Source organism: Triturus cristatus, chromosome 8 (assembly GCF_964204655.1).
Source record: "Triturus cristatus chromosome 8, aTriCri1.1, whole genome shotgun sequence".
NCBI lineage: Eukaryota > Metazoa > Chordata > Amphibia > Caudata > Salamandridae > Triturus > Triturus cristatus.
The window spans coordinates 1,185,015,608-1,185,028,094 of NC_140591.1; the positions used below are offsets into that span (position 1 = coordinate 1,185,015,608).

General features: G+C 50.5%; 1 protein-coding gene across 1 annotated transcript in view; it reads left to right on the forward strand.

Moving 5' to 3' along the window:
- The window catches only part of LOC146805589 (E3 ubiquitin-protein ligase HERC2-like), a 1,563,844-nt gene that overhangs the window by 1,283,810 nt on the left and 267,547 nt on the right, over positions 1-12,487 (forward strand). The window contains 1 exon segment of the mRNA XM_085622871.1: positions 11,399-11,576. Coding sequence (XP_085478997.1) covers positions 11,399-11,576 — 178 coding nt within the window.

Genomic DNA, 12,487 nt, shown 5'->3' on the forward strand with positions numbered 1-12,487 from the left:
TGAGTAATCATGTCTGTCATATAATGGTTGAACAAGAGTATGCTGTTCAACGGTTCAACAGAAAGGAAAGGGAGTATTGTTCCTCTGCTGAAAAAATGAAGCCAATAAACTAAGGAAGAGGGATCATCTTATGAGGTAGATGCAGTGTCTTTGATGTGAACAGTAGATTAAAAAAAACATTTTCTTAGCTCTCCCAGAAAATTACAAAAAGGCTGCAATGACTGGGATGCAAGGCAAGACCTGCAGGAATTCCCTTGTCCATTTTAAAATAAGGCATCCCCTCGCACCTGATGATATGCAGGGTTTCTTAAGACTCAAATGAGGTAGTTCAGCAGCCCTTGCTCTCAAAGACAGCCATTTTGCTGTTTATCTGTTGATGCCATCCATCTACCTATGTTTGAAGGAGTAAACAATGTCTCTTATAGTAAGTAGCTTTCGACTTCTGATTTTTGGCCTGAAATTCTGGGTTCATGCCCAAAACTAGTTAAACCTTTAGGGAATATGGAAATCTGAATATATATATGAAGTTTTGTTTGTACATATTCATACCTTTCCAAGTCATATCACTTCCAGCACTAGTACTGCCATTGCTTTCTGTAACATGCACTACTGTACAACACTGTACACTTCGAACATAGTTGTCAGGGCGATAATTTAAATACATTGGTATGTGACTTTGACCGCCAATCAGCGATGGGTAAACTGGACCCAGTCCAGAGAGATCTTCCTCCCACCTTTAAAGGGCATGGTAGTGTAGGAAAGTGGGTTTCTGTTGCAGTAACCCCCCCACTTTTTGCCAGACTACTGATGCACTTTTTCTTGGTGTGCCCTGGGTCCCTGCCAATGAGGTTCCCCGGGCCTGTGTTCTTTCCCCAAAACTAACCCAATTGGCATCTCTGGCCACAGGTCAGCCCCTGGTAAATGGTACCACAGGTACTCAGGGCACTGTGACCAGGGAATACCTCTAAGGGCTGCAGCACTTATTGTGCCACCCTTAGAGGCCCTGTACCTTTACACACGCACACGCACACACACACACACACACACACCCTGCCTTTGCAGGCTGCATGTTTTGGTGCAGTACAAAGTAAAGAGTCGACTTGGCACCCATCCCTGTGTGCCATGCCTACAACCCACTGCCCTGGCATAGATCAGTCACCCCTCTAGCTGGGTTCCCTATGCCAGTGGTGAGGGTACAGGTGCATGAGCCCTGTACACCTACAGTGTCTAAGCCCATTCTTAGGCATTGTAAGTGCAGTGCTGCCATTAAGAGTATATGGTGCTGGGAGCTTGTCTTTACGAACTCCACAGCACCATAATGGCTACACTGAAAACTGAGAAGTTTGGTATCAAACTTCTCAGCCCATTAAACCCCCACTGATGCCAGTGTGGGATTTAATGAACAATGCACACATGGGCATCTCAGAGATGCCCCCAGAAAAACGACCAGCCTCTGGTGGGTTCCCTGACTGGTACACACCAGCCTGCCACCACAAGACATGTTTCTGGACCCCTAGGGTGGGAGCCTATGCTCCCTGAGCCCAGAAACAAAGCCTTTCCTGGGCGGAGGTGTTCACACCTCCCCCAGTCCAGGAAGAGCCATCTGTGGCAGGGGGGCTTCAAAGGCCTGGCAGCCTTTGTAATGCGACCCCCAGCCTCTCCTGCTAACAGGGGCAGACCCCCTTCCTGTTTCCCCTTCCTTTCGGCGGGAAGACGGGCGGGAAAAACTAGCCAGCCCATGAGGTGTGCCCACCTCTGCCAACTCCACCCCTCAGGTGGGGGAGGCGAGGTGAAGCCCACTCTCCAGTGCTCGCCATCTTGCAGATGGCAGGCACTCCCCAATCAGGACTAGGGATTGTGCTCACTCCCCCACATGGGGTGAGCACACCAAGGGTGTAGTCACCCTAAGGTCAGTAGCCCATTGGCTACTGACCTCAAGACCTCTAAAACGTCCCCTAAATACAGTATTTAGGGGGCAGCCTTGAACCAAGAAGGAAGATCCAGACCTACCTACAAGAAGAAAAGAAGAAGAACGAAGAGTCGTGCAGAGCTAACAAGAGGACGACAACCACTGACTTGGCCCCAGCCCTACAGGCCTGTCTCCCCCTCGAACCTGCTCCTGTGAAATTCCAGCGTGTCCAGCAGCCAGCAACCTCACAAACCCCAGAGGACCTGCCTGCCTTCACTTTCCAGACTGTTTCTCCCGTGAACACCGGACGTGTTTAAACTGCATCTTCTGGTGCTAGCCAGAGACCGCGAATCCAGGAGACCGCGAATCCAGCCCATTCTGCACCCGCCGAACCTGGCCCAAGCTCGAGTGGAAAAACACCACGAGGAGGTCCCCCTGGTGATCCTGACCCGAGATCCGGCGACCCCTGACCAGACGACGCCTGCAGCTTCAATCCAGAGGACCCCCCTACCGCGACCAGAGCGGGTAAGAAAATCCAACGTCAAAAGGCACCCCTGCACCCGACGCCCCACGGCCTTGTGTGCCCAAACCAACGGTGCCTAACCAACCAATGGCATCCCAACTTACCCCCTCGAAGTGGTGGTCGCACCTGGAAGATCCTCATCCCCGAGCCTGCAGTGTATCTTTGTCCCGGAGGTTCTCCATTGAAAATAACAGGGCACCCGACCTCAAAACAGCACCCTGCACCCAGCCGCCCTAGTGCCGCTGAGGGTGCACCTTTGGTGCTACTTTGGTCCCCAACTTGCCCTGAGCTTAACCCTAGGAGCTTTGCTACCCCAACCCAGTGGCCGGCTTACCAGCAGCCACCAACCGGAGGCCCCCCATCCCCCATTGGATAACATTGGGCCTCAACACTCTGCATCCGGCCGCACTAGTGTCGATGAGGGTGCAACAACAGTGCATCACTGACCCTGGGAGACCCCCGAGTCTAACCCCAGAACCTTAACTCCCACAGTCGATTACTTAGAACATAAAATGTTAATAAAACAATTTTATTTTAGTTTTGTTTTTCATTGACAGCCGATGCTGCCGAGTCTAGGGCGGGGCTATTCACTATGGACAGACAGCAGCACTGTAAGTGCTTATGTTGGTTTGGTCAGCCGTCTTAGGAGGGCCAAATTTACATGCACACTTAGATTTCTCCAACCCAGCTGGATTGTACAGCTGGGTGGAGAAAAAGCACAGACTCCCAGTCTGTAAGTGAGCGCCTAACCAGGCCACTCAGACCAATCCCGTCGCTGCTGTCATGCTGGGTAATTGTTAGGTCTCACCTGGGCAGCGCTTGCGCTGTCTCTTCGAGACTTGCTGTTTTCAGGATATGGCTTAAAGCTCCGCCCATCTTTTTAATTGGCTCCTGTCCTTTGTAAATGGTGGCTTTTTATTGGTCAATAGTCTTAGTAGTCCCTCCTTAGTACCGCCTTGTCTCTTCTTGTAAACTTTCATGACAACACCCCCTGTTACATGTGTTTTTACTCCCAAGGTTTTAATTACAGCTTCAAGGCTCTATTTTCTTAAAAGGCTTCAGGCAAGACACACACTTGGTCCTAAGCTAGGCTGGCAGTCGTTACTTCACTCACTAGAACATCTCACATTTATATGAGACCGTCTATAAATTTCACTTCATCAGCCCCACACTGTACAACCTAAAGCCGAAAATAATGTAATAATTCTTTTGTCACATTTCAAAGCTACTAATTGTGTATATGGACATAGCTATTTGAATGTACTCATAGTACTGTTTTGTATGCAATGCACTATGGATAGGGTGGATTTACCATATCTTCTGCAGGGTGCAGTACCATATGTGACCAAAAGAGGTCCACAGTGCTAGTGCCTTGCTCACTAGGGACCTCTACGAGCAGTTTGCAGTACTGCACCTAGAGATGCAGTGCTGGTGCCTTGCTCACTAGGGACCTCTAGGAGAAGTTGCAGTACTTCACCGAGACATACAATGCTGGTGCCTTGCTCAGTAGGGACCTCTAGGATCAGCTTGTGGTACTGCACTGAGGCATACAATACTGGTTCCTGGCTCACTACGCAAGCATTTGCAATGCACTAGCTCTCGCAAGACTGAAAGTATGAGCTATTGGAATTGCATTATTATTTGCTTCGCCAATAACTCAAACTATCAGTAATCTAAGACCTATTGCAAATGCTTGTTTTTCGTATGATTATTTTTCTGCAGTTGGTGTAGATCTTTCTGCAGCAGATGCGGTAACCCATTCTTATCACTATGTCATCCTCGTCAAATATCAATGTGTTCGTTACCAACTAGAGTGTGCTACACATAAAAAAAAATACTGCAAACTTGACAACCCGGCAACAGCAGCTACTTTGCGTCTACCAATAGCTAGCTGTGCTGGGAGAGTACTTTTTTGTTTGCTTGCCCCAGTTGTGGCATCTTGCCTCAATGGTTGTCTCTCTCCTGCCCCATCCCGTGTCATTTTCCCCACCAGCACCACGCCTCACCCTCCCCTGTGTTGCATTTGTTTTTTAGATATAGCACACAATTAGTTAGACAATTTTAGAGAGCTTATTTTTCAAATCAGTTTACAAGCACACAAACTTAAAAAATAGTCCAGCGCACCTACCACTGTTACACGAAATGTGACCGTTGCTATGTCTACTTTGTGATGTTTGTAAACTCGCAAACTGTTTGATGCATGGCTAAACACTTACAAGGTCCCAAAGGCGAGGCCTATTGGCTGTTCCAATGCTTTTTTCATATTGACCTGACTAAAAGGGATTAATTAGGTCGTACACCCGGCATATTTGAGGGATATATCGGTTAACAAGAAAGGCAAGACAGTCCAAAAGAGCTTTTCGTCCTGCTGGATCATAAGGATGTATCTGTTAAGAGACACGTTAGTGATAGATTCCTTACCTTTGAATATCCCCAGGCGTCAGACTGGATCCTGAAAGTTTCGCTTAGCAGTACCCCTGCGCGTCAGTAGGTGGCGTTGTGCGGCTCCACGTCCGTCACTGGCATCGTAAGCGTCGAGATGACGCCACGGAGAGTACTTAGGGGCCACCCATGCGCGCTGACGTCAGTTTTCTTTTTCCGCGCCAGCAAGAGCAGATCCGGATTGAGCACGTACCTTAGTCTCTTTTGACCACTATTTTGGGACTTTTTGTCTCCTCTCTTTCTCCTGGTGCAAGTAGGGATGCCCGGCTTTAAGTCCTGTGGGGCCTGCCGCCGGAATAGGTCAGTGGCGGACCCCCACAATGTTTGTCTCTTCCTGGAGACTGCCCACGACTCCCGGGACTGCCGGGCTTGTTGAGCCATGGCCCCCAAGGCTTTGCGGGAGCAGTGTAGGAAGTTGCTGGAGGTCCGGCATTCGTCATACCGCCGCTCCGGGTCCAGGGCCCGTTCCCGGGACCGGAGCCGTCGCTCCTACGGCTCCAAGTCTTTGCCTTCGGATTCTGGTAAGCGATGTCATAAAAAGAAGTCGAAGAAGGGTGTTTGCTCTCCGACGTCCCCCCCCCCTGTCACTCCCCAGAGGCGGATGAGGGGGACAGGGGCTTCGCCCCGATGGCTCCCCTGGAGCCTGGGAGTCCCGCAGCATACCCGCCATACCCGGGTCCGTCGGCGACTCCCGAACACGTCCAAGAGTTCATTGCTACCATGGACCGCCTTTTTAGGTCTTGGGCTCCCGCCGACGCGCCTTCGGGCTCCGCGGTCCCGTGTCCAGATCCTGTTGGGCCGGCGGCTCCACCACCAGCGCATCCCCAGTTCCACAGGATCCTGCGCCAGCGGCTCCGGCGCCACGGGGTGCGGCGTTGCCGGCCCCGACGCCACACTGGGTGCCGTTTATTCTTCCTTTGTCCCGATTCCAGGACCATTTTGTTCCGGCCTGGGATCCGCATTGGGAGCTGGCGCCGGTCCGACCCCAGCCGGCGCCGCGCCGTTCGTCCCTTCTCTGGCTTTGCCTCCACGACCAGCCCCCTTTACGCCAGAGGCGGACGAAGACTGGGAAGGGTCGGAGGACCCCCTTGCCCGGCAATGTGATTCCGAGCAGGACTGGGTGGACGACTTGGAGGAGGCAGGCGACCTCGATGTCTCCTCTGACCCGGGATTCGCCTCCCCCCCCACCTACGATGGAGGAATGTGCCTCCTACACGATGGTCCTCCGTCGGGTGGCTGAGGCCCTCAATCTTGACCTCCTCACAGTGGCCCTCAAGACCAACCTCCTCACTGAGGTGCTCCAGATGGCGTCTACTTCGTCGGAGCCGTTGCTTCCCTTCAATGACTCCCTTTACCGACGTCCTCTTGGGCACTTGGTCGACCCCACTTTTTTGACTACTCACCCTACGCCTGAGAGCCTGGTCATTCAGGCCTCGACGTCACAGAGTGCTTTTACTACGGCCCCGCCGGATAAGGACTCTAAACGGATGTACCAATGTGGGAAGCGGTTGTTCTCTTCGGACAGCTTAGGGCTGCGGTCGGTGAACACGGCCTGCTTGTTGGGCCGCTACTCCAACACGGTGTGGGATGCCGTTGCTCAGGTGTTGCCTCAGTGTTCTGAGGAGGTGCAGGCTGTCCTTTCTCAGACAAGTGCTGAGGATAAAGATGCGGCTAAGTTAGCCAATCGGTATGGGTTGGACACCGCCGACTCATTATGCAGGGCAATTTCTACAACTGTGGCGTTGCGACGTCACGCCTGGTTGCGTTTGACTGGGTTTTCGCCTGATGTTCAAAGCTCGCTCATGGACATGCACTATGATGGCACCCGCCTGTTTGGCGACAAGGCTGATAGTGCCCTGGAGCGCTTTAAGGATTCGCGGGCTACGGCCAAGTCCTTGGGTCTTTCTACTAAAAGTTCGGCCTCTCCTGGTTTTCGTTCCTTTCGTGGCCAAGGTAGAGGCAGTCAGGCGCGCCCGTCCCCTAAGCCTGGGCAGAACCAGCCCCGGCGCGGCCGGTGTCGCGGTTTTCGCAGGGGCGGGTCGGGGAACCAGCGCGCCGGTCTGTCCACTTCCCCCCCTGCTGCTTCCACCCCCAAACCTTCCTAATCTCAGCTTCGGGGAGCACCCCACGCCGGTGGGTGGCAGGATCCGCCACCATCTCCCTTACTGGTGCGCAATTACCACAGACAGATGGGTGCTGCAGATAATCTGCCACGGTTACTCGCTTCCCTTTCAGTCCTCCCCTCCTGCCATGCCACCTCGGTGCCACCGCATGTTGGGGGATCACTTGGTTCTTCTCCGACAGGAAGTCACGGCCCTCTTGGCCAAGGGGGCCATCGAGTGCGTTCCTGGGCCGGAAGTAGGGAGTGGTTGTTATTCCCACTACTTTCTGGTCCCCAAGAAGGACAAAGGGGGTCTGCGTCCTATCTTGGACCTCCGGGACGTCAGTCGCTCGGTCTTCCCCTACCTCGACGACTGGTTGTTGAAGGCGGGCTCGCCCCAGGGAGTCGTCCACCACCTTCAGACTAAGGCCAACCTCTTGCATTTGCTGGGGTTCTCCATCAACATGCCGAAGTCGCACCTGAGTCCCTCTCAGAAGCTCCCCTTCATCGGAGCGGTTCTAGATTCAACGCTGTTTCGGGTTTATCCTCCCGAGCAGCGAGTCTGGGATATTTAGGCTATGATTCCGATCTTTCAGCCTCTGTCCCTGGTTTCAGTCAGGGTGACCCTCCGGCTCCTGGGTCTGATGGCCTCCTGCATCCTGCTAGTGCCACATGCCAGATGGCATATGCGTGCTCTGCAGTGGGACCTGAAGTTCCAGTGGGCTTAGCATCAGGGCAACCTGTCCGATCATGTCCAGATCTCGGAGGGCACTGCACGACAATTGCAGTGGTGGCTCACGAATCACGATTGGGTCAATGGCAGATCCTTCTCCCTTCCCCAACCGGAGCACACAGTGGTGACGGATGCGTCCCTCCTGGGATGGGGAGGCCACTTGGGAGAGGCGGAGATCAGAGGACTCTGGTCTCCGGCAGAGTCCCAGCTCCATATCAATCTGTTGGAGCTTCGGGCGATCCGACTGGCACTGAAGGCATTCCTTCCCTGTCCGGGGAAGTGTGATGCAGGTGTTCACGGACAACACCACTGCCATGTGGTATTGCAACAAACAGGGCGGGTGGGGTCCTGGACCCTATGTGAGGAGGCTCTGCGCCTCTGGACATGGCTGGAACATCAAGGCATTACCTTGGTACTGGCAGGTTCTCTGAACGCCAGGGCGGACGAAGTCAGCCGCCAGTGCTTGATGGATCACGAATGGCGTCTGCACTCGAACGTGGTGAAGGTCTTTTTCTGCAGTGGGGAGAGCCTTGGTTAGATCTATTCGCCCACCGAAGAGAACGCGCAATGTCATCAGTTCTGCGCGTTGGAATTTCCAAGGCAGCGCTCGCTCGGCGACGCTTTTCGTCGCGAGTGGAGTTGCGGTCTGTTGTAAGCCTTTCCGCCTATACCACTTCTGCCCAGAGTGCTGAAGAAGATTCGGCGCGACTGGGCCCAAGTCATCCTTGTGGCTCCGGATTGAGCACGAAGATACTGGTATTCCAAGCTACCCAGCATGGCGATCGATCCCCCGATCCGTCTGCCTCGTCGGGAGGATCTTCTGTCGCAGCAGCAGGGGACGGTCCTCCACCCGAACCTGTCCAGCCTCCACCTCCATGCGTGGAGATTGAGCGGCAACAGTTGACAGCTTTCGATCTTCATCCCGAATTCTGTGATGTCATCTTGGCAGCCAGGCGTCCCTCCACTAAAACGGTATACGCCTGTCGGTGGAACACATTTGTGGCATGGTGCACAGCGAAGGCTGTGGATCCCCTTTCTGCCCCTCTTTCGCAAGTTCTTCTGTTCCTGCTTTCCTTGGCCCGGTAGGGCTCTGCTCTGGGCACTCTTAAAGGTTATGTGTCTGCCATCTCCGTCTTTCTCCGGCTTCCTGATCAGCCTTCTCTTTTTAAGTCTCCGGTTGTTAACCGTTTCCTTAAAGGAATTACGCACACGTTTCCTCCCGTGCCATTCATTATGCCTCAATGGGACTTGAATCTCGTGTTGACCTATCTGATGTGCACTCCTTCTGAGCCCCTTCATACCTGTCCTTTGTGTCTTCTCACTCTCAAGACGGCTTTCCTGGTAGCTATCACCTCTGCCAGGAGAGTGAGTGAGCTCCAGGCTCTTTCTTCCAAACCTCCTTTCCTTTCTGTTCATCCGGACAAGGTGGTTTTAAGGACCCGTCCTTCTTTTTTTGCCAAAGGTTGTCACGCCCTTCCACATCGGGCAGACCATCACTTTGCCCACCTTCAATCCGCCTTCTGCATCCTTCAAGGAAGGAGGAGAGGCTCCATTGTCTGGATCCAAAACGTGCGCTTGTATTCTATCTGCAGTGTACGCAGCAGTTCCGGGTGGATGACCAGCTCTTTGTTGGCTACGTGGGTGCCAAAAAGAGTCAGGCCATGCACAAACAAACCATCTCGAGGTGGGTCGTTCTGTGCATCAAAGCATGTTACTCCTTGGCTAAGAAGGAGCCTCCTGTGGGGCTGCGTGCCCATTCTACCAAGGCAACTAAAGCCACTACTCCTTGGGACGCGGCGTTCCCTTGCAGGACATTTGTCAGGCAGCTACGTGGGCCTCGCTGCACACGTTTACCAAGCATTACTGCCTTGACGGTCAAGTCCTGAGAGACGGCTTCTTTGGCCGTTCTGTTCTCCGTGACTTTCTGGTGTAATTTGTTAACAGACCCACCACCGGGGTTGGTATTGCTGGGGTATCTATTCTAAGGTAAGGAATCTATCACTAACGTGTCTCTTTCAGATGCACAAGTTACTACTTGTGTAACGATATATCTGTAAGAGACATTAGTTAGTGATAGATTCCTTACCGTCCCACCCATCCTCCCCGTTCTGCGAACTGGTTACTAGGGTTAAGGTCATCCCTCTTAGGGCCCTAGTTTTCTGCACCAATGGTCAGAATCTTGCATGGCTCTGCGTTCCTGGCACGGAAAGTCGTGTACAGAACTGACGTCAGCGCGCATGGGTGTCGCCTAAGTACTCTCCGTGGCGTCATCTCGGCGCTTACGACGCCAGTGACGGACGTGTAGCCGCACAACGCCACCTACTGACGTGCAGGGGTACTGCTAAGCGAAACTTTCCGGATCCAGTCTGACGCCTGGGAATATTCTAAGGTAAGGAATCTATCACTAACTAATGTCTCTTACAGATATATCGTTACACAAGTAGTAACTTGTGCATTAAGCGCTCACCAAAATGCCCTTCATTCAGTTTGTCAGCCATGTCCCTCTGAGGCCCACACCTTCCTGTTTTGTCCGCCTGCGTAGGTCAGCTGGACTGTGACCTGGGTGTTCGTCCTACTGGGGCTGAAAAGATGCAGACCGCTGTGCATCATTTCCTTGATCCCCTCAACCACAGCCTCTCCATGTGCCTTGGAACATACGGGCTCAGCCTTTTGTGTTTCAAAAAGAGATTTTATATGAGTCACTTTGTAAAGCTGTTTGTGTCGATGTTTAACATTAGAATATTATTATTAGAGCTGATTAATGATGAGAAATACAAGCTGGATTAATTGTAGGTTGCCGATATTTCTTCCAATTAAATGCCCGAGCTCATGGTTTTACACTGACTGTTGCATGTTTCCTCGAATAATGCGCTTTTATTCGTTTTTAAAAATAATTTTAACATTTCATATTTTTAACCATTTAAATTTTGAACCTGTGATTTTATAATTTGTTTGCTAAATCCAATAAAACTGAACTGAATAATGGAAAGCTGCATCCAGGGTCCCTGTAACACCGTTCCTTTGTTTCCCTAGGTCTGTTGAGGCTCATATGGTTTAATATCTTTACAGCTTACTTCTGCATGCTGGGATGAAGAGAAGGCTTTTAAGCATAGCTACCATATCGCCTCATTAAAAATGAAGGTTCATAATAGCGCTTATGCTTTTATGGTTTGGTGGCTTAGTGGACTAATGCGTCCACTGTGGGGGCCTTTGTTCAACCTCGTGGCCACAGGTTCAAATCCCGGCAGGTCCACTTAGACTTTCATCCTTCTGAAGTCGCTAAAATGAGTACCATTGAGTTGGGTAACAATAAACATCTGTTATTCATCGCCAAGATACCCTTAGGTGAACGTGCGCTTTACAAATTCAGGTTGTTAGGTTAATCTTTCCGAAGGGAGACGCTAATAAAGAGGGAAATAGTCTACTTCAATGCAATTTAAAATTATGTGTGGAAATCCACCACTATTAATTGCATTTTTAGTTTCCCTTTAGTGCAGAGTTGGCATAATTAAGATTCTTTAATAAAATGGCTCCTTTCTCCCATGTTGCAACTGGACGTGGGATGTATAACTTTTTTTTTATTTTTATATTCATTCAACATTGACGTTGTTTAGAGACACACAATCGTATTAGGTACTGTTAAAAATAGTTGACCATTTACATTTTGATTGTTTTTCTTCTTTTAAACAGTCCTTGTGATCGTCCACGTGTGGTGGAGTCTATGCGGGGTATCGAAGTGGTGGACATTGCTGCTGGAGGAGCGCACAGTGCTTGCATCACTTCAGCCGGCGAGCTTTATACGTGGGGAAAAGGTCGATATGGACGCCTGGGGCATGGAGACAGTGAAGATCAACTAAAACCCAAATTGGTGAGCTTGCTTAAACATTAATTTGGAGATTTTGAAGACAAAGGTGAAACATTGAAATACTTCGGGCCACATGTATCTATCAATATTGCATTAGCAAACTGTGCGAATCACTAAATTCGGCCGTTTGCGAATGCAAAATACCCTTTCAAGATGTATGAAAGGCTTTGGCAGTGCATTTTGGGTAATCGCAATTGTTTGCGATTATCTAAAATTGCAACTATAAATAGAGAATCACAATTAGTGAATCTCTAAGCACACGTAGCAAGCACTTTTTAAGTGCAAACTGTGCATTTAGGAAATGCTTATACCATCGACTCCCAGTCGATGGTAACCATGTGCAATTTTTGAAAAAGCACAAAAAAAGCATTTTTTCAAAGTGTCATGTAGCACACACGTACACTTTACATGTGCACTTTTTTGGGGGGTACTTCAGGGGGGCCTTGGCTTTTGCATTACCTAATTTGGGATTACCAATTAGGTAATGCAAAATCCTTCGCACCAATGTGCCGAGGCCCATAGGAACGAATGGAGTAGTTTTACCCAATAGCAATGACCTAATTGTGATTGCGACTCTGTAGGAATCGCTATTAGGTAATAGCCATTTTCTTACATATCATTTTGCATTTCTTAAATGGCGATTACCTAAAATTCGCTATTTAGGGAATGCAGAATGGATTTTGATACATGTGGCCCATAATGACCACACACACTCCTCTCACGTTTCCTGCTTGTCTGTGTTAAATATCAGGGTATTACTATTGATTGTCATTTGACTTTAAACAAGCTCTATTGAATAAATATTGCTTCATTGAATGAACATGCAAATGAGAAATGGAATGAGTTGAGTATTCCAACATTTGAAGACGTCATAAGGCTATTACACTGGATTCCTACTGTTTCTCTTGATCCAG